The 27,389-nt window shown below is 45.2% G+C and overlaps 2 protein-coding genes across 2 annotated transcripts; one reads left to right on the top strand and one right to left on the bottom strand.

Annotated features, from left to right (window-relative positions):
- Positions 1 to 3,372: 3,372 nt before the first annotated feature.
- Positions 3,373 to 4,333, top strand: MRPL17 (mitochondrial ribosomal protein L17). The gene is made up of 3 exons (XM_068177520.1): positions 3,373 to 3,600; positions 3,729 to 3,797; positions 3,868 to 4,333. The coding sequence occupies exons 1-3, from the start codon at positions 3,427 to 3,429 to the stop codon at positions 4,117 to 4,119; spliced, it is 495 nt and encodes a 164-aa protein (XP_068033621.1). The 5' UTR covers positions 3,373 to 3,426; the 3' UTR covers positions 4,120 to 4,333.
- A 1,072-nt stretch (positions 4,334 to 5,405) lies between these two features.
- On the bottom strand, positions 5,406 to 26,636 carry ARHGEF39 (Rho guanine nucleotide exchange factor 39). The gene is made up of 10 exons (XM_068177157.1): positions 26,554 to 26,636; positions 25,069 to 25,253; positions 24,052 to 24,146; positions 23,532 to 23,652; positions 22,433 to 22,551; positions 20,658 to 20,728; positions 19,111 to 19,239; positions 7,002 to 7,231; positions 6,057 to 6,145; positions 5,406 to 5,880 (listed from the first exon to the last, which is right to left on the bottom strand). Exons 2-10 carry the CDS (start codon positions 25,213 to 25,215, stop codon positions 5,865 to 5,867), a joined length of 1,017 nt encoding a protein of 338 aa, XP_068033258.1. The 5' UTR covers positions 25,216 to 25,253; positions 26,554 to 26,636; the 3' UTR covers positions 5,406 to 5,864.
- Positions 26,637 to 27,389: the final 753 nt, after the last annotated feature.

Here is a 27,389-nt window from a genome sequence, read left to right as displayed (position 1 = left end):
TGAATGATCTAACTCTTGTTAGATGAGTCACTTCCTACATACAAACTAAATACTATTGCCCACTGCCCACAAGGTGATGTATTCTAAAAAAGGCACTTATTTTAGTTCTAAGTTCTGCTTTTCAGAATAGAGGCACATACCAAATAAGAAGTTCCCACAGTCTGGCCATCAAATCCCGGGCCCTGCTGTAAAAGTGCCTGGGAAAGAGGTATTCTGAAACTGGACCAGAAAAGCAGATACAATACACATTTTGCTGTAAGTACAGCAAGTTGTCCTACAGATTCATTAATATAAATATAGCACATGCTTACATGCCTTTCTGAATGGAAACCTCAATGACTTCCCTTTCTGGAGCTAGCATCACTGACTTTCACAGTACTTTAAAAAAGAAAGGTGACAGAATGTGTTCCTTGGGTTTGGCCTTGTTACCCTCCTCTGCCCAGATTTCCTGCCTCAAAACTGTTTGAGTCCCAGCAGCAAGGAGAGAACACTATGGCAAAGACCACCCGACATGACATAGGAATTCCTGCAGCAGGGAGAGCCCCTCTGAGCACAGCTGGCTGGGAAGGGTCAGCCTTCAGTCTGCATTCAGCTGAGATCTTTGCAGGGAACTTTCTCATTTCTGATTACCTGTGTGGTAACTCATAAAACATTTTATCAGCAGCATTTCCTTCAGATTTCTGGGTAAACACATAAAGATTCAGAAAAGTGTCATTTTCTTCAGCATACCAAATGTTTCATCAAGCCAGAGCAGAGGAATAATTTCCAATCTTAAGTTTTGTAACTTGCAGCCAGAGAAGTCACTACCTTGCAAATTATTTATTACCCTGTGGCTCCAAAAATAACATACTCTCACAAGAATCCAGCACAAGAAAGTAGAAACTTCTACACTCTTGGCTAGTCTCATTACCAGGCTTATGCACATGACAACTTTGTTTCATATAAATGGTATGTATAATTTTATTAGAAAGAAATATTATTTTGATGTTAAGACATCAAATTATAAGCAGAAGGATAATAAAGAATCTCTTATTTTATTAATATTAGAAATATATTTAAAGGGAACATTTGCAAGAGCGTTCAATGATAAGAAAATTCTGATTGTTAATGGGTTTAACAAAATAATCAATCTTGAAAAATGTTGGTTTTTTTTCAACACTGTGCCAAGTACATAAAGATTTGGTCTTTCTTGCAAAGCTGTAGTTCTGACACACAAGAATTCCTATATAATCCGGCTAAATTAGGAAAAGGAGAGTTGTGAATAGAATTAGGGTCGTGCACGGAGTTACTGTTAGTATCACAGCTTGCATAGCCTTCTGCCTAGAAGTATTTCAGAGTTAATGTACCAAGTCCCAAAGCAGCAACAAAAGGTGGGGATGGGATCCAATTTCTGTTAATTTCACATTTTAAAAATTCCGTATGTTTGTTCCTTTTACACATTCCAATAACTATACTGTTCACTTTATTTATATATAAAATACTAAAATGTGTATAAGATGACTGTGATTTTATGATGTATTCATAATAACAAAGATATTTTTTCTTACACTGTTGGTAGCTGCTTTTATTACACATTGCCCTTTCTCTGAAACACAGAGATGTTGGCTGGAAGAAAGAGATGGCAGGAAATCTCCTTATGCTGCCTTCTAGCGCTTTTCTTGGAGCTGAACAACACTGTCATAGTTCTTTGACTCTGGGACATGAGCTCTTGCAAGCTGGGGTGGGCTTCAGTTTCTGTGGGAATAAAGCACACAGCCATCTCTGCTCTGTGGATGGGTGGTGGCTCCTGTGCCACATCAGGGCTACACGAGGCTGGATCCAGCAGCCTCACCCCACGCTGCCGGGTGTGCGCAGCTTCTGCATAGCCCGGGGATGCGTAACGGGGGTCCGGAGCCCTCTGGCATCCCGCCACCAGTAATGGGGAAAAAGGGGAACAACACATAGGCTCCATCAGGCCTTGCTGCCCCTCGCATGCTTCCAGTCGAGCCCCTGCGGAACATCCTGCGGGCTGTGTCCGACAGCCGAGGTCAGCGAGGAGCCCATCTTGCCCCTTCGTCCTGGCAGAGCCCACGCTGCCTGCGCAGTGCCTCAAGGGCAGACGCAGGGCTGGCACCACACCGGACGGGCTGTCATCCACGGCAGGATCCCACTCCACCGCCAGGATCCAAGATCCCCGATATCGGGTAAATGTGTATACAAAGTAAAATTAAAAGTATCTATAAGTCGTAGTCAAACAAATAAAAAGAAAGACAAAATAAGAAAAAGTTGGAATAGTCATAGTAACAACTGCCTTCGGTTTTAGAAAGTAGATAGTGGAAGCAAAGTGTTAAAGGCAAAAATCTATGGTTAGCAGATCTAGGAATGAAAAGGTAGACAAAAGAGTTCCCGGTTGTACTGAGGATCCCGCTACTAGTATTGTTTTGTGACTGTATGAGAGTAACAGAACAGAACTGTCAAGAATTCATGGAAAGCGGGATCTCAAGTTACTTGATGTGTGCATTTGGGGAAAGCAAGATGGTAGTCGTATGACATGATGCAGTCCTTTCAACCAGTTACACAGCAGTGTATTAAAGTCAGACATTTTAAAATCTGCTTGTTTAATTAACTTGCATCCGATAGTTTTAAAAAGAACTATCAGAGGACCGCCGGGACACTGGATTGCCGCGGCGCGGCTCCTTCGCGTCCGCATCTCCCCACTCCGCCGGGTCTGCCCCGGCTCCTTGTCCCGGTAAGACGTCCCGGTACGCGGCTACGGACTGAACTCCGTGAGGAAGAGCAGTGCCAGCAGGGCGAGGGGTGATCGTGTCCCTTTACTCAGCACGGAACGCTGTGTCCAGTTCTGGGCTCCTGAGCGCGAGAGAGACGTGGAGCGCCTGGAGCAGGTCCAGTGGAGGGTGGCAAAAATAATTAAGGGGCTGGAGTGTGTCTTAGGAGAAAAGGCTGCGCGAGATGGTCGTGGTCAGCCTCCAGAGGAGACTGAGACAGGACCTCACCAATGTCTGTCAGCGTCCGCAGGGTGGGGTCAGGGGGATGGACCAGGCTCTTCTCGTGGAGCCGAGCAATAGAACACGCGACAACGGGCCGAACGTGGTGCACAGGAAGTTCCACTTGAACAGGAGGAACTACTTCTTGACTTGTTCGGGTGACCGAGCACGGGAGCGGATTTCCCGGAGAGGCTCCGGAGTCTCCTTATCCGAGATACTCAAGTACTGCATGAACGCATTGCTCTGCCGTGTGCTTCGGGACGACCCTGTTCAAGCAGGGAGGCGGGACCAGGTGTCCCGCCGTGGTGCCTTCCCAACCTGACCCGTTCCGGGACTGCGGGACTGTGGCTGTGACTACAGCTCCCGGCGCGCTGCGCGGCGCCCGGGCGCTGCCGGGAGGCGGCGGCGGCGGCGGCGGCCGGGCCGTCGGTCGATCGGCGGGATGCGGCTGTCGGTGGCGGCCGCCATCTCGCATGGCCGCGAGTACCGACGGCTCGGGCTCAGCCCGCGGTCGCGCCTGGACCTGCTGCGGAACCTGGTGACAGCGCTGGTGCGCTATGAGCGCATCGAGACGCCCTGGGCGCGGGCCGACGAGATGCGCGGCTACGCCGAGCGGGTGAGCGGCGGCGCCGGGCCGGGCCGGGCCGGGCCGGGGGGTGGCGGGCGGTCGAGGCACCCTGACCCACCGCCTCCTTCCTCACCCGCCGCCTCTCTCCTCACCCGCCGCCTCCTTCCTCCCCGCAGCTCATCGACTACGCCAAGCGGGGGGACAAGGACGAGCGCGCCATGCGCATGGCGGATTTCTGGCTGACCGTAAGTACCCCCCAGCCCCACATCCGTCCCGGCCCGCCGCGGAGCCGGGGCTGAGCGTGCCGCCCCGCAGGAGAAGGACCTCATCCACAAGCTGTTCAAGGTGCTGGCGCCCCGCTTCCAGCCGCACCCCGGCAGCTACACGCGCCTGCTGCAGATCCCCAACCGGGACGGGCTGGACCGCGCTAAGATGGCGGTGATCGAGCTGAAGGGGAACCCGCTCCCGCCGCTCGTCCGCCCGCGCCGCGACTCCGACAAGACGCTGCTGAACCAGCTGCTCAAGGGATACCGGCAGGACGCGCGGCCCCGCGGCACCCCCGTCTAGGGCACCCCCGTCTGGGGCACCCCCGTCTGGGGCACCCCAGGGAAGGGAAGGTGTGACACGCAGGAGGGCTGGAGGGTGATGGAAGTTGCCATGGCCAGGGCTGAGTTTACTGGCTGCTTCCAGTGGTTTGAATAGACATCAGCAGGAGAAGGAAATCAAGCTAGGAGCCCTGATGATTGATATTTTCTGTGTAAATAAACTTTGTTCAGAAAGTGAGTTTGCTTGTATTTGAGTTGTGTTCAGAGAATCATTTAGGTCAGAAAAGACCTCTGAAGTTATCAAGTCCAGCCTATGATCAAACGCCACCGTGTCAACCAGACTATGGCGCTAAGTGCCATATCCAGTTTTAATTTTAACACCTCCAGGTGTGATTGGGACTATGACTCCACCACGTCCTGGGCAGCTCATTTGTGTCTTATTCACCCTTTCTGTGAAGAAATTCTCCTTAATGTCCCACATAAACCTCCCCTGACTCAGCATAATTCCTATGCTTGTAAGTTAATTGCTTATTCCAGAAAAATGGATTTGCTAACAGTATGTTCTAGGAACCAGTGTTCAGCATTTCAGGGCAGGCAGTTTGGTGAGAAATAAGATAATTCTGCTGTTTAAAAAGCACTGAATAGCAAATAGGATAGTAACACTGAGCTAAGAACTATAAAGAGACAACAAAGGAATCTTGTCTTAAAAGGTGGTGACAGGCATGAGTCATAGTAATCTAGCAAGAGCTTGACAGACACCACAGTGTCAGAGGCAGGAGTGCAAGACATCTCTATTATTCTACCGGAAACAAATGGGGAGTAGCAAAACTTTTTCAGAGTGGTATAACTACTGAGCAGTAAGAATCTTGATTTGTTAGCTTTGTCTTTAATTTCAGGCACAGCTAGTACTTGAAAGTCCTAACTGTAACTTCGAAGTGAAAAAAAACCCCAAAACAAAACCAACCCAAACATAAAACCACAGGATAGAAAACCCAGTTGGAAAGGACTTCAAGAACACTTGGCCCAACCCTTCCTGGCAAAACACAGTGGAACCAGTGTGGCTTCCTAAAGTTTGCTGCATTTCTTCCTCCCAAGTTTCACAAACTTAAGAGATTTAAACAAGTGGCCCTGTGTAGCAAGCTAATTGTATAGGAAGACAACCCCCATTATGTATTCTCTCTTCAAGACATTTTTCACACAGTACCAGTTCTGCTTTAATAAACGCCAGTGAGAAATTGAAGATGGGTGGTACTGCTTAAGGAAGAAGAAAAAACAGTAGAACCGCTACGAGGTCAGTGTTCAGACAGACTTTATGTTTCTAATAACCTTGAAATTGTCCTCTTTGCAGTTGGCCATATTCAAATAGATGTTTTCTGAACCAAACTGCTGCACAATTTCCACATTATTAAAAGTCCATGCTGAGGCTTTAACAAAATACAAAAATACCTCTTAAAAACATTTAATGAGGGAAAACAAGTCACACTCCCATCTGCTTGACCTTAAGTAATCTTGTACTAAAGTGCAAAAAAGCTGGAAGATTCTAAGCTAAATTGAAAATCCTTGATACATCAGGTTTTTTTGTGTACAAATGCATATTTTGCATATCTTTATGAACATTAGGGCAGCTAACAAAGCATTCATCATCTCACACAGTGTGTAGTCTTTCTCAATTCAGTGCTACTATATGTCCCTGAACATTTTAGGAGATTGTGGAAGATTCTGCCTTGAGGGTGGTTGTCCTGCCAGTCTGGCTTGTACTCGGGTGGGTCAGGCTTTCAGCTGCCTGTAGAGGAAAACAAAGGGGAAATGCACGGTTCATACGGGAAATCTCTCCTCATTATTCCCTTGTGTCCTGGCTGCCAGGATCAGGCTGCTTCCATCGCCCTTGTAACCACACACAGGTCCAATGGTCACTTCTTAAATCCTGTCCTCTTCCACATCTGGAACCTGGATGCCTACCTGACTGCAGCTGTGAGACTCCGGTACCAATCATTGATCTCTTGTTGGTTGCTGGACATCAACAGCAGTGTCTTGTGTGGAAAGGAAAGCTGAAAGACAAGCAGAATCTGTGGCATTCCTTGCCAAGGCAGCAACTGCAGTAAAAGGAAAATCATCACCACTGAATTGAGTCACTGCATGCTAATTTTTACCCTTTTTCTTCCAACGCAGAAAAATTTAGTCTTAATATTGAGTGAAGCCAGAGACTGTAGAGTACAGAACAAGTGCCAGTCTTGTCTGTTGTTTCCAGTCAAAGTTGACACCTCATTCTAACCTGTTTAGAGGTGAGCAATTAGAATTCTCCGCAGCTCATCCAGTTTTATACCATATTCCATGTCCCGTGGGGTTCTTTGACTACCATCATCTACAGGTCACAGCTTGCTGAAAGAGTTCTTTGTCATAGCCCACAAAAAAAGAGCTAATACAGCCACAGGTGCAGCCTTGGAGGAGCCAACCTTGAAACCTCTACAGAAGACTCTAGTCCCTGTCAAGGAATCTGCAGCCCTCAAGTGCACAACATCTGTTGCAATAACATCCACATCTTTTTCATTCTCGGTTTTTCTACGTGTTCAGTCTGTAATCAGTGTAATTCATTGTCACATGAGTGTGGGGCTGGCCCCCAAACCTGTGGCTCTGATGAGGGCATGTCAGAGTGGAGCCTCCTTACCTGAGCTAAGTGAAGCAACCAGCAGCTTGTAACCCCAGAGTGTGCAGAAGGCTCCACGCCATGAAAGGAAAAGTACCTGCATCACTCAAGAAGGGAAGGGTTGTCCTAACTCAGACTTGCTCACTGCATTTTGTCACCACTGTCATCATCTCGGTCCCTCGGCTGCTGAGACAGCTGGAGACCTGCTTACAGACCTGACTCCACTGGCACCTCTGCCTGGCACAGGTGGGAAGACTTACACTGAGGAGCCCTCCCTGGCTCCAGGTGTGGCCGAACACTTTATCCACTGAGCACTGGTGGAGCGGGTAGACAGCCTGGCAGGACAGTTTGTTGGAGTTCAGCAGGTGCAGTGGGTGGCAGGGCTTCGCTACAATGAGGATATCAGAGAACAGGAAGAACATCCTGCGCTTCAGTTCTTCTCCCTTTGCAGGCACCACCAAAAGCCAGCCTTCCCGGATATACCAGCGCCCTGGGCATGCCGGGGAAACAGAGACAGCTGTGAGATCTGAGGGAGGGCGGGCAGGAATAAAAAGGATGTAATGAGACAAACAGGAATACAGGGTGAGCCACCCTTGTAGGTTGCCGTGTTCTACATCAATTCCAGCCACTAGAAGGCACTGGATGTCAGCTGGGTCCGGCCCACCAGCACGGAGTGTGCCGTGCAGAAGCAGTAACCGGCCCAAAACCTTCAGTATATGAGGAGCAGCTGAAGTTATTATAAATCTGCTATTTTAACTAAGAGTATATTATCATATGCAAGTCTGTTTAAAGTGATCAGAACAAAAACACTGTTTGAGAACGTTATGCATACCTTTAAATTAACATAATCCTTCAGAAAACATAACACAAACTATCTCAAATTGTGTTGCCCGGTTGTTTGTCATTTGTGGCATAACAGAAACTAGCTTCAGCTTTGAACACTTATCATTTTTTCCTTGTTTTGTTTGTGTGTCCTAATTAAAAAAATAAGCTCAAAAAACCTCCCAAAAATAAAACAAAACCATATTTCACAGGTCATCTAACTACATACAGACCTCCAGTAGCCAAGAGAATGCAGATTGCAGACTACAAAAAGATGGAATTCTCTCTGTTCTAAAGAGAAGGCATGAAAGGAAATAGAAAATGAGGAAGGTCTGAATAGGCAAACTTATCAACCTCTCTTGCAGAATAGAGTCCAGTGTTATCCACCTGTGAAATTAATTGTGATAAGAGCAAAAGAAAGCAGGAATGAAATAATCAAAACAATTTGATAAACCCAGCTGTGAGCAGCAATTTAAAAAAAATAATGAAATAAACTAAATGAAGCAGGACTTCTTACTAAGATTATTGTGGAAGATAGCCATCAACTCATGGGAATTATGAGGACACCTGCCAGTAAGATTGTTATGAATGAGCACAAGAGGCTATCTATGCCAATTAGTGAAATTTATTGATTACAGTCTATGTATGAGAGCAGAAGCAAAAACAGCGCTGGACGGCAGGGGAGTCAGCGCTCCGCCAACAGCCGTGCCGCCCCCCCCCAGTCCGTCTCCTTTTATCCCGCCGTCTTTCCGGATACGCGCCAGTATGATCTGCGCCTGCGCCCCCCGTTGCTAGGTGGTCGTTCCTCTGCCTCTTGGTGGTCGCGGGATGAAGGCGCCTCCTTCTCCTCACGGTTGTCCTTGGAACCTGGGGATTTTCTCAAGCACATATCATTGCAGCATAGGTCCGCCCACATGCCTTTGCGGTTACACATTTACAGAACAAACTGACCTCAGTCTGTTTCTTATCTCAGCCTGTTTCTTGAAACATTTCAGTACGAACAAAAAGGTCATTTTCTTACAATTCCCCCCCCTTTTTCTTTTTTTAACCTTCTTTTTGTTCGTTAAAGCGGATTAGTTCTTTCCTGCTAAGTTCTAAGTAATCTTCACCCGCCTCCCCTGTAAGGGGTTCATATTTAGTATGAATCATCAGCAAATGGGCTGCTTCTAAACGGCTCTTCACTACGGCTACTACTTTATTAAGAATACAGGGGCCAAAGGTTAACGCCGAAATCAGTAAAATTACAGGTCCTGCAATTGTGGATAAGAGAGTTGTGAGCCAAGGGGAGTGAGTAAACCAGGTCTCGTACCAGCTTTGCTGGGACTCCCTCTCTTTCTTCCTTTGCTCAATTTGCTTGCGTAGCTCTGCCATAGTATCTATTACAATACCAGTGTGATCTGCGTACGTACAACATTCTTCCCGCAAGGCCACGCATAGGCCCCCTTGTTGTAAAAACAGTAGATCCAATCCCCTCCTGTTCTGTAGCACAACCTCAGATAATGATCTGACCGATTTTACCAGCCCATCTATTGCCTTCTCTATTCTGCTTAAATCCTCGTCTACTGAGATGCGCAAATTTCTCATACCTTGCTGTTGATTTACCAGGGAGGCTACTCCGGTCCCAATCCCAGCTCCCCCAACGCTTAACAATACAGCTACAGTGAGAACCGTCAAGGGCTCTCTTTTTACTAGGTGGTGCTCAGGAGTCATCTGATGTTCTAATACATAGTCCCTGGGGTGGTATGATATGCGGGGGACTATTAGTACTTGTATACAATAGTCTGAATCCTCATTGAAATGGTCTATGGACAAACAAGGGGTAACTCCGAGGGTGTTACATACCCACTTGGTATTGGGTGCAGGTAAAAGCCATTTGGCTGCTTTATTACCCCCTCTAATGTTGGTTGTTGTGTTGCATAAATGCTGCATATCCACAGGCACTTTTCCCACACATCTCCCTTTCCCGCTTACTTGTGCTAAGGTTACTCCTGGGGTCTTATCTTCTTTCTCTTGTTTCCACAAGCATTCTTTAGGGTTTATTCCGTTCACTCTTCTAGCTTTGGCGGAAATTCCTATGGCCTCATAAAAGGGAGGGTTTATCATATAGCAGAGCCAGCACCCCTCGGTGAGATTTGGATAGGTATGATTTAGGACAGTAAAGGTGGCTTGCATTACTTCCCACAATGCCGTATATTTTTTAGTAGGCACCTGCTGACCTGAACCAGTAGTGTTTTCAAGGGTACTCCCCGAACTTTTGTTACCACCTGAATATGCTTCTTTAACGCCTAATTTTCCATTTATTGCTGGGTTCGGACCCACCGGGCTGGGATCATGGGGAATCGGCTCTTTTTTTATCTGGATTAAATTTCCCAAGTCTGTTCCCTCTTGCCAATGTCTAATTCCCCAAGTTTTTCCTACCAACCATCCCACGTCATCAGGTTGGGTGACATTGAAATAAAAATGCGTGCAGTTTCCCCAACACTTGTCAACCTTCCCTACACAACCAGGAATCCATGCCGCAGGCTTCTTACATCCGAAAGGGCCATAACTGACCTTCAAGTACTTGTCAGGTCCTCCTCCTGGGGTAAACCCAAATGCTATGGTTTCACATCCCCAATAGGCACAGTAATAATGCCCTGGCCAATGACAGTACGCCTTCCCTGGGTTTGAAGCCGGGCACATATAGAACGATGTTATATTCAAAAGCTTCCCACAAGAGGGAGCTCGGGTCATGTTGCATACTCCTGCAACAAAGTTCGGAGCCCCGGAAGAAATGATAGATTGTAGTTCATGTAGGGTGTCATGAGTCTCCCACCTGCTTAAAGTCCATTTAAAAGGTTCATGCGATTTACAAGCACAAACATGCCATCTTAAGAGCAATATAACTAACTGCAGAGCTAGGTGGAATCCTTTGTAGGATATGGTCATTGGTGACATTAGCTTCTTTTTTTCCCTCAAATTCTCTCTTGTGCTATCTCTCTGTGAGCCTGGTCGGATTTCTATTATACAGGTCGACATTCTCCACTGGATAGAGGGGCATTTCTTTTCCCCACCGTGAGGTATCCCTCTGTCCTGCCTGTCAACTTGGTTGCTACAAGCTACAGGGTAAACCATCTTCTCGACAGCAGGGATATTCTTCAGGGGTTATGCCTTCCCTCTCCCACTTGTATCTTCGAGTATTCCAATTATGCTCTCTTAATTGTGGGATGTCACACCTGAGCTCTTTAAAGAGCTTCCGACACTTGACTATTACTATGTCGGTTAGGAACGGCCCCGAGGGTTCGTTGGAGTGATAGCAATGAAAGTCAGGATTTATTCCTTTTGTATAAATTTCCCACCAGGCAGGGGTACCTGCCTTTAATTCCCGGTTGGCTACTTTCCAATTTAGTACTTCCTGAGTTATTTTACGCTGCACCCTCCAGCAACGCTGACACACGCTTTTAGGAGCCCTCCCCCTCCTACAATGGGTCCACCACCGCTCGTTACAAATTTTGCAAATAAAGCATACAAATGGATAACAATTACAGTCTAGCCAACTACATTTCACTCTAATGTCGTCTTGATTGGCGTGACTCTCTCCAGTCCAAGGTTCCCCTCGGTTCTCTAGTCTTACAGGCCTATAATAAGGTTGATTTGCTAAATCTTCTAAATATTTACAATAACCTGGAGCTTCGGAGTCTCCAATGAGCCACTTCTGCAAATCCCAATTGTTCCCCACCCATAGGTCCTCAAAACCCGCAAGGTCCATCAAAGCTGTGAGTTCTCTCTCTGTAAGGTAAATTTCAAATCTCCTGGTCTCCCTTTAACTCTCCATTCCTTCTTTTGCTGGGATCTAGGTTCGAACTGGGTAGGATCCACTGGTCCTTTAATTCGGCTGGCATGCGTCTATCCTTTTTCTGCTGTTCGGACTGCCGAATCAGTGGTAATTAGGACGAGGTATGGTCCTTCCCACTTCGGAGTAAGTGAATCGTCCCTCCAGCCTCGGACAAGGACCCAATCGCCAGGTTGTACCTGATGTAATACAAGATCTAGTGGTGGTCTTTGAGCCCACATTCCTTTTTCCCATAATTGTTGTTTATATTTCATTAGTATGCTTAAATATTTATTGATGCTTTGATCTGCAATATTCGGATTGGTATGAACTCGTTCAAGGGAATAGGGCATCCCGTATAGCATTTCAAATGGAGATACCCCCACATCAGCCCGTGGCTGAGTTCTAATATTTAGCAATGCCAATGGAAGACACTTTACCCATGACATTTTAGTTTCCAATACTAGCTTAGTCAGTTGCTTTTTAATTTCCCCATTCATCCTTTCTACTCTTCCCGAACTTTGGGGGTGCCAAGGAGTGTGTTGTTCCCATCTTATACCCAGAGTGTCTGCCAGTAATTGTGTTATCTTTGAGGTGAAGTGGGGGCCTTTATCGGAGTCTATGGTCTGGGGAACTCCATATCGGGGTACTATTTCTTCTAATAAGATTCTAGTTACTGTTCGGGCTGTTTCCTTCGCCGTGGGGAACGCCTCCACATAGTGGGTTAAGTGGTCTATTATAACCAAAAGATACTTTACTCTCCCCACCCGAGGGAGTTCGGTGAAATCCACCTGCAGGTGCGCAAAGGGCATCTTTGCCACCGGCCTCCCTCCCAGAGGCAATTTCCTTAAATTTCTCCTATTTACCCGCAAACAAGTTGGACACCCCCTGGTGATGTTCTTTGCCAGGTCATGAAGACCGATGGTCATATATTGAGTGGCAAAGTGGTCTATGAGCCCTTGAGCACCCCAGTGCGTTTTCTGATGCATTTTGTTGAGCATTTGTCGAGCCACTGCCTTCGGCAAGACTTCTCTACCATCATTCAATTGCCATTTTCCTGATATCTCTTTTATTCCCAACTTTTCGAACCTGTCTTGTTCTTCTTTAGTAAACACAAGCTTTTCTTGATAAGCTACTCCCAAATCTCCTGTGGCTTCCCCTGGATTTTTTTGTTTTTCTTTTTTTAAGATGAATATCTGTAGTGCAGCTCTTTTGGCCTCCTGGTCTGCTGCATTATTGCCCCTGCTCCGGTAGTCCATCCCCCGCTGATGTCCCTTAAGGTGGACTATGGCTATTCTAGTGGGGCCCCTCAAGGCTTTTAGGAGGTCCACTATTAGCCTTTGATGCACTAAGTCTTTCCCTTGTGAGTTCATTAAGCCCCTTTCTTCCCACAGTTTCCCAAATGTATGCACTATTCCATACCCATATTTAGAGTCTGTATATATAGTGCCCTCTTTGTCTTTTAGTAATTCTAGGGCTCTCAATATTGCATATAATTCACAGGCTTGGGCAGACCAGGATTTATCTAAGGCACCAGATTCAATTATTTTCAAATTTGGCCCTCCCACTATAGCATATCCCGATTTTCTCTGGCCTTCGATTACCCTAGAGGAACCATCCACAAACAACTTCTCTCCCCCCTCCAGCTCTTCTTCTTCTAAATCGGGTCTAATTTTAGTCTGTTCTTCTATAGTGATTACACAATCATGGGACAAGGTGTCAGTTTCGGGTTCCCCGAAAAGAAACGAGGCTGGGTTTTGCAGGGAAGTGGTTTCTAAAGTGAAATTCGGGGTTTCCAGCAAAATTCCCTCATACTTGAGGAGCCTCGCATCCGATATCCATTTTTCTGCCTTCTGTTGCATTACACCCCGTATATTGTGTGGGGTCAGTACCTTCAGTGTTGCATTGAAAGTAATTTTCCTCGTTTCCTCTACCAGCATCGCGCTTCCTGCAACTATTTGCAGGCAGCCTGGCCATCCTCTACTCACAGGGTCTAAGATTTTTGATAAATATGCGATTGGCTTCTTTTTCCCTGCCCATTCTTGAGTAAGTACCCCATAAGCTACTCCATCTGCAACATTCACAAATAGAAGAAAAGGTCTGTTCAAGTCTGGAAGACTAAGAACTGGGGCATGAACCAGGGTTTCCTTTAGCTCTTGGAATTGGGATTCCTCTTCTTTTGTCCACTTAAGGTGTCCACCCTGGGTCAACTTGTGATACAAAAATTTTGCCTTTCCACTATAATTTTCAATCCATTGTCTACAATACCCAGTGAGCCCCAATATCTGCCTAATCTGTCGTTTGCTTTGTGGTAAAGGAAGGGAGAGGATCGCTTGTACCCGATCCGGGTCGATCCTTTTTTCGCCTTTCTTTAAATAATGCCCCAAGTATTTCACCTCTTCTTCTACAAACTGCAGTTTTGCTTTAGACACTTTTAGTCCTTTTAGTCCTAGGAAATTAAGTAATTTTATACTTTCCCTTCGGACTTTGTCTTCACATTTTCCTGCGATCAGCAGGTCATCCACATATTGAATCAATTTCACTTCTGGGTCTGTATTATAGTCTTGCAAAATTTGCTCCAGGGCCTGTCCAAATAAGTTCGGGGACTCGGTGAACCCTTGGGGTAATACCGTCCACCTTAATTGTTGTCGCCTCCCCGTGTCGGGGTCTTCCCATTCAAAGGCAAAAAAATCCCTACTGGCCTCATCTAGAGGACATGCCCAAAATGCATCTTTTAAATCAATAACACTATACCACTGATTTTCCGGCCCCAGATTACTTAACAGGGTATATGGGTTAGCTACCACTGGGAATCGGGCAATTGTTCGTTTATTGATTTCCCTTAAATCATGCACTAATCGATAAGACCCGTCTGCCTTTTTTACTGGCAGTATAGGGGTGTTGTAGGGGGACATACATGGTTCCAGTAATCCTTTATCTATTAACCTCTCGACCTCGGGCTTCAAGCCTTTTCGTCCTTCTAAGGAAATGGGATATTGCTTTACTCTGACTGGAATTTCAGGGTTTTTAATTTTTACCGTAAAAGGAGTTATTGCCAATTTCCCTACTGTGTCCGGATTATACCAAACCTCCGGATTTATTTCTTTTTCATCCTCCACCCGGAGCGGACAAAGTCTTATCATCAGCTCCTTTTCTACTACCTCAATTCGGATCCCTAATTCTACAATCAAATCCCTTCCCAAAAGATTAAAATCTGTTTCAGGTACCAGTAAAAAGTTTCCCACCCCCATTTTGGTTCCTGATTCCACTATTACTTCTTTAATAACAGGTACCTCAAATGGTTCCCCTTTTGCCCCAATTACGGTAGCAGTGTGACGGGATAGCTCACAACCCGGGGGTAGAAACCGAAGGGTCGACCTTTCCGCCCCAGTATCGACCAGGAATTCCATCTCCTGGCCCTGGGGACCCACTTTTAATTTTATCAAGGGCTCTTTGTGATATCTCTGGGTCCCCATAAAATAGAGCCCCTGACTCCCCTAATCTTCTTTGAATTCCTTCTCATCTCTAATTCTAACCCTACATTCCCTCTTAAAATGTCCTCTCCTGCCACAGTAGTGACAAGTCTTCCCCTCACCCCTTCCTGGCCTATCTCTCCCTTCCATCCCCTTCGGAGGGACCCGCTTCTCTTTCTCGTCTCCCTTCCTGCTTTCACGTACCGCAGCAACCATCATTCTAACTTGTCTTTTGTGTCCTTCCTCCTCTCTCCGAACATACACTTTCTGAGCTTCCCGGAGCAGCTCGGATAGTTCTCTTTCCTGCCAGTCTTCCAATTTCTGCAACTTTTTTCTAATATCATCCCAGGATTTCGACACAAACTGCACCTTGAGAATGGCCTGTCCTGCCGGTTCACCCAACTTTAATCCTGAATAGAGTTGGAGACTCTTTCTCAATCGCTCTAGCCATTCCGTAGGTGTCTCATCCTTCTTTTGCCTATCATTAAATGCCTTATTAATATTCTGGCCCCTTGGAACCGATTCCCGAATCCCGTCGATTAAAATGGTTCGGAAATGCTGCATATTAGCCCTGTGGGCTGCATTTTGATTATCCCAGTTAGGATTCTGGAGGGGCCATTTGGTATCTGCTGGGTCATTAGCATGTCCCGGTGCGGCATCCCAAACTCTCATCCCTGCGGTTCTAATCATATTCCTCTCCTCTGCCGTAAATAGAATGTTTAAAATGGACTGCATCTCCCCCCAAGTATACATATTCGGACCCAAAAACTGATCTACTCTTTCAGCCACTCCCAGGGGGTCTTCTAGCAAACTTCCCATTTCCTTCTTGAAATCTCTAACATCTCCCGAGCTTAGGGGAACAGAGATAAACCCTATCCCCGGTTGTGGCCCTCCCATTGGCATTTCCCTTAAAGGGTACAGTCCGCCTCTCGTTTGACTGCGTGTTACTGGGCCCCCTTCCCTCCGGGAGCCAGAGGGCTGATCATCACCTGAGTCTTCTTCTCCGGATGAGGGGGGTTCATTCGGGGGAGGAGGCGCATTCGGTGGAGGGGCATACGGCGGTGGGATTACTAATGAATCCTCCGCTTGTCTCTTTTTCTTATTCCTTAACTTTTCAGATAATTTATACACAAAAACTTCTGGATGCCCAACCCAGACCTGGGCATAACTCATCTCCTCTGGATTAGGAGGCTTTTTACTGGCCACCCATAAATTCAAGAGTTGCTTTACCCAGTCCTCCGATGACCCAAATATTGGCCAGAAGACTCTCTTGGAAATCTCTTTCCCTCCCCATATTTCTATACAGTAATGTATCATTTTTGCCTTATCTTTTCCCGGAGTTCCAGGGAAGTGTTCCCAATTATTCAGCATGAACCCTAAGGGACTATCCTTAGGAATTGGGGGAAGCTTTACCCCCGCCGGGGAGGGGGATTTACTCTTTCCCTGCCCCATATCCTCCGGAGTGCCTTCAGTCACTCAACAACACAATCGCTTCCCCTGGTTCGTGACCCAGGCCCTCGCGGGCTTAGGGAAATGCACTACTAAGGGTCCTCATTCGCTTGGGGAGTCCGACTGTCAGCTCCCCTCTCACACAACTCACACACTCGCCGCACTCCGGGATCCCACCCCCGCCCGAACGGATTCCGTTATACTCACGCGTCCTGCGTCTTCGTCCGGACTTTGTGCACAAACTTTGAAGGGGGTCTCCTGGGCCCGTTACCCTTCCTTTGCTTCCCTCTCAACGTTTTGGGTTCGTCAGTCGGGACGAAGGGGAAACCCCAAACTGGGCCCACTCAAAGGAGTGGATTTGGGGCGCCTCCCCCAGAGAGGGGTTCCCCAGGTCCACGATCCGAGTCACGGCACCAAATTGTTATGAATGAGCACAAGAGGCTATCTATGCCAATTAGTGAAATTTATTGATTACAGTCTATGTATGAGAGCAGAAGCAAAAACAGCGCTGGACGGCAGGGGAGTCAGCGCTCCGCCAACAGCCGTGCCGCCCCCCCCCAGTCCGTCTCCTTTTATCCCGCCGTCTTTCCGGATACGCGCCAGTATGATCTGCGCCTGCGCCCCCCGTTGCTAGGTGGTCGTTCCTCTGCCTCTTGGTGGTCGCGGGATGAAGGCGCCTCCTCCTCCTCACGGTTGTCCTTGGAACCTGGGGATTTTCTCAAGCACATATCATTGCAGCATAGGTCCGCCCACATGCCTTTGCGGTTACACATTTACAGAACAAACTGACCTCAGTCTGTTTCTTATCTCAGCCTGTTTCTTGAAACATTTCAGTACGAACAAAAAGGTCATTTTCTTACAAGATTATTTATAAAAATGTAAAGCCATAACAAGGTATTGCCACCTGATCTTGTTTAGGAAACATCTGTCAGGGAATTTCAGCCACTCTTAAATGCCTTAGCTTCTGCATGAGCTATAAATACTTTTTAGAATAAAAACTCAGTGTTGTTTTCATTGTGGATTGTGTCTTATTAGAATGCTATAGTCACCAACCAAAGAAGCAAGTGAATTTCTGCTTCGCTTACTCCACTGGAACCACTCCTCTTACCTGAATAAGAAACTGAGGGAGAGAAGGGCGAGGTGCAGGAATCAATCCAGGTTTAAAAAAACAAATGGGAGGAAGGTGTCAGAAGCATGGGGCTGGGCTGGGATCTGTTTCCCTCAGGCTATGCTATGATCAGACTCACAGGCTTACAATCTGACCCAGATTGTACTGGTAGTCTTGGAATATAGATCCATGTCCAAGATTCCCAGGTGTACAAGTTCTAGGAAATTGCTGTGAAAGAAGGGCAAGAAAAATATCCCAGGGGAAGCTCTGGATAATAGAACAATGTGCTCAATTAAGGAGGTAGTTCTGGCTGATACAGTATTTGTCCTGAATATGGAAGGCAGCAAGAAAAGCAGGGTCTCCTCACTGGGAGCAGAACATCTCAGAGACACTGGCAAATGTGAGATACCCATCTCCAACACCCCACCCTTTGTTCTGACTCTACAGCATTTTGTTTTCTCTCCTGTTCGTTCCTGGCAACAGGACACAATCTTAACTGTCCTTCAAAAGCTGTCTTGTTTCTGGAAAGCTGGCCCAAAACTAGCAAGCCCCAGTTGCCTCTTACATTTGTGCTTCTAATATCCAATGGTAACTATGTAACTGCAGCCAATGGAAAACACGACTACAAGAATTCTCTGTCCTAGATTATGGAAATGCCTTTACTGACCCTCAACACTCATCCTACTATGTCTCAGAATTTTCAGAGACCAAAATAATTGGTGCACTTTGAAACAATGGCCATCTCTGGTCTAGTTATACTGTTTTGGGGTGTTTGTTTCTTTTCATGGTGTTATCCTATTAGTTCTAACATTAATCAGAATAACTGATTGACCTTTTTACTTACACACTACCCCAAGTGTGCCCAGGCACCCCTACACATGCTTCTGCTCAGTTAAAGCAGAGCATACCTGTGTTAGCTCCCTTTCACCTGGCAGCACCAAAAGGATTCTAAGAACAGGAAAGAAAATGGTAAATTAATTTGCCCATTGACAATTTCCCTTTGAGCGTGCCTACAGGTGAAGCCCCAAATGACCATTTCATAATTGCCCAGACTGGGCACATTTCTCACAATATTTCCTACATAGCTCAGAGTGTGGTCTGGGCATGGAGAACACCCAGTCATGTAAGAGACCTAGCCATTGAAATGTTCTTACATGCCAGTGACTGTGGCTCTATCTATCTCAACAATCAACACAAATACAGTGATTTCTGGCTCAGTTTAACCATGCAGACAAAGAAAATTCTTCATATGAAGGGTGTGAGCAGAATCCCATTAATCTTGTAGCTTAATGTAAACAACAACACAGTTCTGGTGCCCTTGACACTCAGGCATCTATGGTTCCTGCAATGGAGTAGGGATAATGCCTCTGCTTACACTCTTCCAAAAGAATTTAGTGTCTCTCTCTCATTGCCACCCAGGACTTACACTCCTGATCCTCTTGGGTTCCTAACTTTCTAACCACATGTCATTAGCTTCTCCTGAGTGTCAGGCAATTAAGCTGTTACTTATCCTTACTCAAAAATTCTTAATTTAAAAAAAAAAAAAGAGTGCTTGCATTAGTACTCATACTCCTTTACCACCAATCTGTGGAATCTGGGCAGAAGGGGAAAACTGGTTAATGTGAGTTGAGTCAGAGATGAAGGAGAGCTTATGTACAGGTATCTCAGCATGGCAGAAGAAAAACAGAGGTGTCAGTAAGACCCACCTGGAGTTAAAACCTGAGTCTTTTGTCCTTTGAGCAATTTCTGAACCCGAAGTAGCTGCAAGGAGTTCTCTCTCTTATCAAAGATGTCTTGGACCCAGTGAGATACCTCACAAACAGATTTCACAGTCTCTGAAATTATAGCAGCATACTCTGAAGTTATCACAAATTAATGCGTATTTCACCTTATACATCTTGCTAAGAAAAGACAGCATGAAATTAAGAAGAAAACTTTTAAACCAAGTATCAACAACAGCTTTATTCAGAAATTTCTGTGAGAGATTGGACTAGATCACCTCTAGTGGCCTCTTTCCAACTAACAAGTCTGCAGTTCTAGAAAACATTTGCCAATGAAACATCAGAGAGAGGAATAATTTCCTGGATTTAGAAGCAAAACCAGGAAAATGCCCTACAAGTGGTGTTAACTGCTTGTAAAAACCACAGAAACATTTAGATTGGAAAAGACTAGTGAGATCACCTAGTTAACCTAGGATTGAACACCACCTTGTCAAGTAGACCATGGCATTGAGTGTTACTTCTTGAACATTTTTTTTCAGGGATGGTGACTCTACCACTTCCCTGGGCAGTCCATTCCAGTGTTTAACATTTTCTATTAAGAAATGCCTCCCAATGTCCATTCTGAACTTCCCCTAGCACAGCTCAAGGCCATTTCCTATCATCCTGTTGCTTGTTACCTGGGAGAAGAGGCCAATCCCCAGCTGGCCAAAACCTCCATTCAGGTACTTGTAGAGTATGATCAGGTCACCCCTTTTCTCCAGACTAAGCACCCTCACAGCCACATTTCACAGTTCCTGTGCTCCAGACCCTTCCCCAGCTCCACTGCCATTCTCTGGAATCGCTCCAGCACCTCAGTGTCTCTCCTGCAGTGAAGGTTTCAAAACTGGACATGGGATTTGAGGTGTGGCCTCATTCGTGCTGAGCACAGAGGAACAATCACTTCCCTGGTCCTGCTGGCCACATTATTACTGATCCATTCAGGATGTTCTTGGCCTTCTTAGCCACCTGGGCACACACAGTCTCTAGTGACTGGATATAGCATGAAGGACATGAACTATCCTAGAAAATTGAGGCATGTGACCAAGAGAGTCAGAGAATGATTTGGGTTGGAAGGGACCTTAAAGATCATCTTATTCTAACCCACCTGCCACAGGCAGGGACACCTTCAAATACATCACATTGCTCAGGACCATAGCCAGCCTAGTCTTGAACTCTACCAGGAAAGGGGCATCAACAAATTCCTTGAGCTACCTGTTCCAGTGCCTCACAAGCAGCAGAGTTTAAAACAAAATCAGAGCTGCCATTTCTCCAATATAAATATTAGGCCATTTTCACAGGCAGTTACTCTGTATTTTTATTCCTAATGTGTTCTCGGGGACATCTTGATCAAGATGGAGAAGGAAAATAGTAATCCACTAGAACTCCAGAGAGAGAGAAAGACTTTTTCCCTTTGGAACCAGGCAGTAGGTGGGAGTCAAAATATTCTTAGCAAGGAGTCAATTCTTAGCATTGATCAAAGTGCCAGCATTTACTTGCAAGTTTCTGGTACTCAGCAGTGTCTGGGCTGGTGTTCTCCAGCAGGTCTCTGAAGAAATGCTTGTACCTGAGGTGGAGAGAGCAGGTTTAATTCACAACAAGACACCAGGAACAGCAGCAGCACCTCCTGTTAGTAACAGCACAGTGAACAGCACTCAGCCAGGAGACAGAGTAAGCCTAACCAAGCAGCTTTGGTCACACTTCATTCATTCATTTTATCATCAAATGTCTCAACTAAAATAAGTATTTTGTACATCTACAAACCTTTGGCTTTTCCTGAGTATCCAACAGAAGCAGACTTACAAATCACTTAAGATCATGAGGCTGTCTCAGAATTCACATGTTTTGTTACTGCCTTCAATAAGCAATGAATTTCTCTTTGAACTATCTATTTTAATAGTGTATGAATGGTGGTATTCATACCATGTTTCCTGCCCACACAAGAAAATAAAGGCATTTCTATAAGAACTAGGACCTGCCTTTTTCTTTTTTCCTTTCCAGTCTTTACTGGAGAGGATAATATCTCTGCAAATGCTTTCTCTTAGTAAAGTCATACAGAAAGAACTTACCATATTCACAAAATGGCAGAACTCATATAACCTAGTGCATGTGTTAACAGAGTTTTAAAGAAATTTGAACATGATAGAACTGATTAATGAAAAAATTAGACTTTCTATCAAATAGCTCACAAAAATTAGACTTTCTATCAAGAAGCTCACATTTTTGAAATAGTTGGATGGTAACAAATATACTGCTGTTTTGCAAATTTAAGAGAATTGTCCAAAGAATTACTGTAAAAACCCACCAATCAGGTTAATGTTTACTTCTGCCAAGCTGATTAAAAACATTACATAAAGTTACATGAAAGACTGTGGTAGGATCTCTCCAAATTATTTTCAAAGAAAAGAGGTGCTCAATCTCTCAAATTTGCTTTAGTGTAGATAAGATCATGGTTGAAAAAACAGCTACTGCATGTATAGTAGCAGAATCTAGGTTCCCAGAAAACCACCTTTATTATCCACACACCCTCTGCAAGAAAGGGCTGCCCATGAGTGCATGCAGCACTCTCCTCAGGCAGTCAGTTTGCCTCTTCAATGGGGAGATGATCACAGAATATCCTGAGCTGGAAGGCATTCACAAGGACCATGAAGTCCAATTCATGCCCCTGCATTTTTAAGACAACTCTAAAAATCACATGTGTCAAATAATGTTTCTTGAAGACTGGAAGGCTTGGTGCCTCTAGAGGGAAATGCAGCGATCCTGAGTGGATCTGTCCAGGCTCAGACAAATATGAGAAAAGCATACGGCCTTGATAACCAGAGAGAGAAGAGAAGCTCTCCTTCATTAATCTAATTTCCCTCCAAAAAGAGCCATCTACAATAGTCACAATGCCCCAGGTCAGCAATCTGCATAAAAATGGAGCAAAAGCATCACTGACAGAGACCACCACTTCTGCAGCATTTCAGTCAGCTTGCTTTCATTCAGAGCCAAACTTCTGTAGCTTACTGAGACAGCAGAAAGCCTCCAATTCTACCCAAGAGCTAGAGGAAGGAGCCAGGGCTAAACACAACTGCCTTCCTGGATCATCTCCCATCCATGTACACTGCTTCCACTTTACAGGGCACATCCTTAGGTCTGTTTCATTGCTGTCTCTGTGCTCTAATTTTGTGACACAATAGGCAACTCTCCCTTTCATAGCAACAAAGATAATGATACATTCCTTTTTCCCTTCTTATGCTAATCCCTTGAAGACTCACAATTGCTTACTTACTGGTGCAGCCTCTGCAGGGGCAAAGGAAGCAGATCCTCTAGCTCTCTCCCTTGAAACTGAGGTCGAGTCTCCTGGAGTTTCTTAAACCGCCGGAATGACTTATTTTTCCTCACTTCCTCCTGTGTGCAGCAAAAAAGGGATTTAGCTTTGAGACTACAGAAAGAATTATGTGCCCTAGTCTGTACTTCAATGTAGAGTTTAGGACTCCAGTCCCATGAGCATCAACTTCTTTTGTGGCTATGGGCAAGCCATTCCCTTTCTCCTGATCATTCATTTCAGTGGGTAATGGAAGTGATATCTCCCCTCCATACATGAAATTAATGAAAAAGAGAAGGTTGATCCAGTTAGGAAAACAAGGAGTGCACTTGTGGCTTTTTGCCATGCCTTTCAAGAAAAAGCAATGCAGATCTGCATACTCATCACCTTAATACAAGTATCCAAAATGGCTTTTTCTCTTGGAAAACCAAAAGCATGAATACATGCATGCAAATTCAAGAGGAGGGAAACATCCAAGTACATTCTGCATCTGGGAACAAGCGCTGACAAAACTGGGAGTTGAGTGGTTTAAATTCCAGATACAGCTGTCAGGACTTCTGAATAAATATATGTTCTGCAGAAATTTCTTGAAGACAGGTTGTATTTGAAGACATAAGTGGGAAGGAAAAAATGGTCTTCAATATAGAAAAAAAAAACTGTGAAGGAAAAGGAAATCCCACTACTAGGATACAGTTGGTGGTAGTGGGGAAGACCAGGAGACCTGAATTGCTAGAAAGAGATCACTGTATCATAGTGAAAGCCTGGAAACTCTCTAGACTTGCCAGTTAGGAAGGAGTAGGAGTAAATACAGAACACTGTCGGAGAAAGCAGTGCTCACCATATGCACATACATACACAAACACCTGAAAAGGCATTACAAATTTGAAGCTCTAAATAAGTAGAGAAGTTTTCACCACTTTATTATAAAAGAAAGCCTGAATTTCATCAGGCCAGAAAAAGTAAAAACCCTGATCTCTCCAGAAACAGAAGACAAATGGAAAGATGTGGCAGTTTCACAGAATGGAAAAAGAGAAACCGTATGAAGACTAAAGTACACATTTACCTTCAATGTTTTATTTGCTTGCTCCAAATTCTCAGCATAGTGGCCATAAAGATCCAGACTCTGACAAAAATTTTCCAGTCCTAGTCCCAAGTTCCCTTTCTCCAGGTCAAGTGACAGAACACTGTGAACAAGGAGCAGAGATAGCTTGTGAAGGATATGTTACTGATGGCATTTTCACAGGTCCTTCTGATTCCTTCATTTGCTGGCCTGCCTTTACTAGTCTCCACCTCATATCCAATTTCTATACCAAATATGTGCTTGGAGGTCAGAGAGTAAGCCACAGAACACCCCGTGGAACAGACTTACTGAGCTTAAACCCCTATCCAGTAACTGGGTACCCAGATATGTGATACAGATCAGGAGTTTCCTGAGGACACCTCTAAGTGCCACCAAGGCTAGTGGTGCTAGAAGTGAATGCCTGTTTTACAAGGTGTTAGCCTTATTTCCCCAAATCTTACTTTCTCACCAACATAGAGTCCTCCCAATATAATTACAGGAATTACATCCTATATCCACTTACTGGCTGGCTGAATATAAGGACTCCAGGGGTCCAAATATAGTTTCCAACACAGCAGGTTTCAGCGTCCCTTTGGCCTTTAAAATTGTCACAAAGTACTAAACAGGAAAAAAAAACAAAACAGGTAGCATTCACAAATCATCATAGAATCACTCAATGGTTTGGATTGAAAAGGATCTTAAAAACCATCTAGTTCAAACCTGGACAGAGACACCTTCCAAGCCCCATCCAACCTGGCCAGTCACTTCCAAGGATGGGGCACCCACAGCTTCTCTAGGCCACCTGTGCCAGTGCCTCACCACCCTCACAGTAAATAGCTTCTCCCTAACATCTAATCTAAACCTACTGTCTTCCACTTTAAAACCATTCCTCCTTGTCCTATCACTATGTGCCTGTGTAAAAAGTCACTCTCCCTCTTTTTTATAAGCCCCCTTCAAGTACTGGAAGGCTGCAAAGGTTATTAACCTCTGAGGTCACTCAAAGGCCACTTGTGGCACACAGCAGAAGCCAGAAGTCACAGCCCAAACCCTTTGGCTTGGAAAGATATCAAATATTGTGACTGTCTACCTAAGATATCCACCATCAGATGTAAGCCTTACTTGTAGCTCTGACCATAACTGCAAACACATGGAACAGTACTACAGCACTGAGAAGAGTCTATTTCAGTATCTTCCAATGCATCTGTTTTTCACCATCTTGGTTTTTTTTCTTTTTTTTTTTTTCTTGTCTGTGTTCCTACAGTTCATACATCTCAGGCATCTTAGGGTGAGCACCCTATTCAATCAAAACTAAAAAGATTTATGTCTGTGTACAGACCAAGGCCAAAAAGCCAAACCCATGAGCTATTGAATATTACAGAGGAGGTAAAAGAAAAATAACAAAAAACTCTTTCAGCCACAGCAGGTGTCCCAGGCATTAGGGATGTACCACAATCTTGCTCTTGACTCTTCCCCATGGCAACACGAATAACTGTGTGCTGTCTGAAGACACCCACATATCAGAAGGGGCAGAAATACTCACTGTGAGCACGAAATCCAGCTGCTCAAGGTATTTGTGTTCTGTTTCCAGCAGTTCCTTGGCTGTCCTGCTGCGCTTTCTTTCCCAGAGAGCCCGCTGGTCTTCTACAGTGTTTGCTCCAACCACAAATGGCAGGGATGAGGCACTCATGGCAGAGTCAGGGTTGATATACAGGGAGGTAAAGGATCCTGGAGAGCCAAGCAAGATGGACACACAACAAAAGAATAACCTGCATTGCAAGATAGGATTCTGAGCTAAAAACTCAACACTTTCCTAGGAAATAAGGGCAGTCAGTTGCCAGCAACCATTATTAACAGTTTCCTTCTGCATTCCCTTCTGTGGGCACAGGGGCCCTGCATTCAAACAGAGAAACACCATTAGAGAGACCAGGATGTGAAAGCAATAGTGGTACATGATGATTCATCTGTAAGCAAATTTCAGTGCAAAATCCCACGTGTAAACTTCCTGTGCTTTGCCCTCCCCATTCTTTGTGTGAAATTCTTGCTAAACTCTAGGGTGGAAGAGGTACTGTGGATAGGAGTAGAAAATAACTAGAAGATTTGTCTTTCAGGGGGAATGTAGCAAGACTTCCCTCTGTGACAGGGAAAGAGAAGAGAGCACTCTCGCTTGTTTTCCCATGGAGGTTACTAAGAAGCCAGTGCTTTGCTTTGTCATTTTCTAACTGTATTTTGTGCTCCTGGAGGTCAGAGAGGCCCAGCAACTCCTGTGAATCACACCAGCTTTGCTCCTGCTCTGCTTTTTTGCTACAGTATCATGATTTTGTTGCACAGAAAATCACTGTTTATCACACTCAGAGAAAGAGGCATGTTTTAGCAGAATACCAGTTAGATAATGTTCTTTTGATGAAAAGGCGGTGCAGGCCCTCGCACACTTGCCCCAGTATCAAATGTGCCATTTTGCTGGAAGCTGAGCTGCCTCTGGAAAGTTCTGTTTCCCACATGGACAAGGTACATTAATACAGAAAGATGCGTCATCACAGAGAAGGAGATTTGTCAAACACCATCTTCCAGAGACATTTCAGATACGTAAATCAATGTCTGAAACAAAAGTTTCACATCATAGAGTACCAGGATGCATTTAATGAGCTGCCAAAAGTCCAGAGAGCAGAGGGTCATGCACAGTGTATTACAGTAGCAGCAGCTTCTCCTGAGCTTGCCCTCATATTCACTTACAGCACAACCACAAGCCTAGCCAAGACCACATCTTGGTCAAACAGGGCACAGACCTGGCGTGGATGGAGAGGCAGCACTGCAGGGAACACCACCTTAAGCTTAGCATTAGTCCAGAAGTGTTCAAGGCCAGGCTGGATGGGCCCTGAACCACCCTGTCTGTGGGAGGTGTCCTTGGGCTTTGCAGGGCTGCTGGAAGGAGATGGTCTTTAAGGGCCCTTCCAACCCAAACCATGATTCCATGGTTATATTCATAATATTCCATGGTTATATTCAAGTGCAGTCGCAAAGTACTCACCAGTAATGGACTAAAACGCTGCCATTCGCAGAGCACCTTTAGCCTGGGTAGACTGCAGTCAAGGCTTTCATTTTGCAGACTATTTTCTTTTTAACACATAATAATTAAAACAAGTTATACCAGATATGACCATCTACTGCTCACATAAAGAAGTTCTAACACTCCCATTATTGCACAATATATTCTGTGTAAGTTCTGCAGGGTGAAAGTTGTCTGCAGCCTGTGGGTACACTAAAAAACACTTCACCTAAAAGTGACAGAACTGCTCCAACTTGCTTCTCCCCAGCTCATGTTCAAAAATCACTGAACACCCTCTATTACTGTAAACTGCCTTATAATGCACCATGAGTAGCATCCCCTTCATCATTTCTAAATTTTTTGAGTACCCTCAAAAAATCTCCTTATTGCACAGCCTCTCTTGATGTCTCAGGAGTGTAAACACATGGTGGGTCAGCTCCAAGGGCCACATGGCCACACATCCCACACTGTGAGGTAAGAGAAAGGGAAGGGAAAGGAAGAAATTCTGGAGCCCACAGCCAGTCCTCAGCCACCCTGAGGAGTAAAGGAGTAAATGTTGCAGGAGTTAATACTGGAAGTAAAACCTGCACCTAGTCTTCCTTCAATTCGCCTGTGCTGCAGGGTACTAAAAGTGTATTTTGGATCAGGCAAAACCAAGGGTACTGTATTTTTTCAGCAGATGAGAAAAGATCTGTTAAAAGTCTTGCAGGATTGAACAGAAAGCTTTTCTTGACCAAAACTGAAGCATTTTACTCATTATCAGGGTTCTGTTTTGTTGGTTTTTTTTTAATCAAATGAAATATGCTTTAAATAAATAA

Source organism: Anomalospiza imberbis, chromosome Z, assembly GCF_031753505.1.
Source record: "Anomalospiza imberbis isolate Cuckoo-Finch-1a 21T00152 chromosome Z, ASM3175350v1, whole genome shotgun sequence".
In the NCBI taxonomy this organism is placed as follows: domain Eukaryota; kingdom Metazoa; phylum Chordata; class Aves; order Passeriformes; family Viduidae; genus Anomalospiza; species Anomalospiza imberbis.
This window is presented reverse-complemented; position numbering and strand designations above follow the sequence as displayed.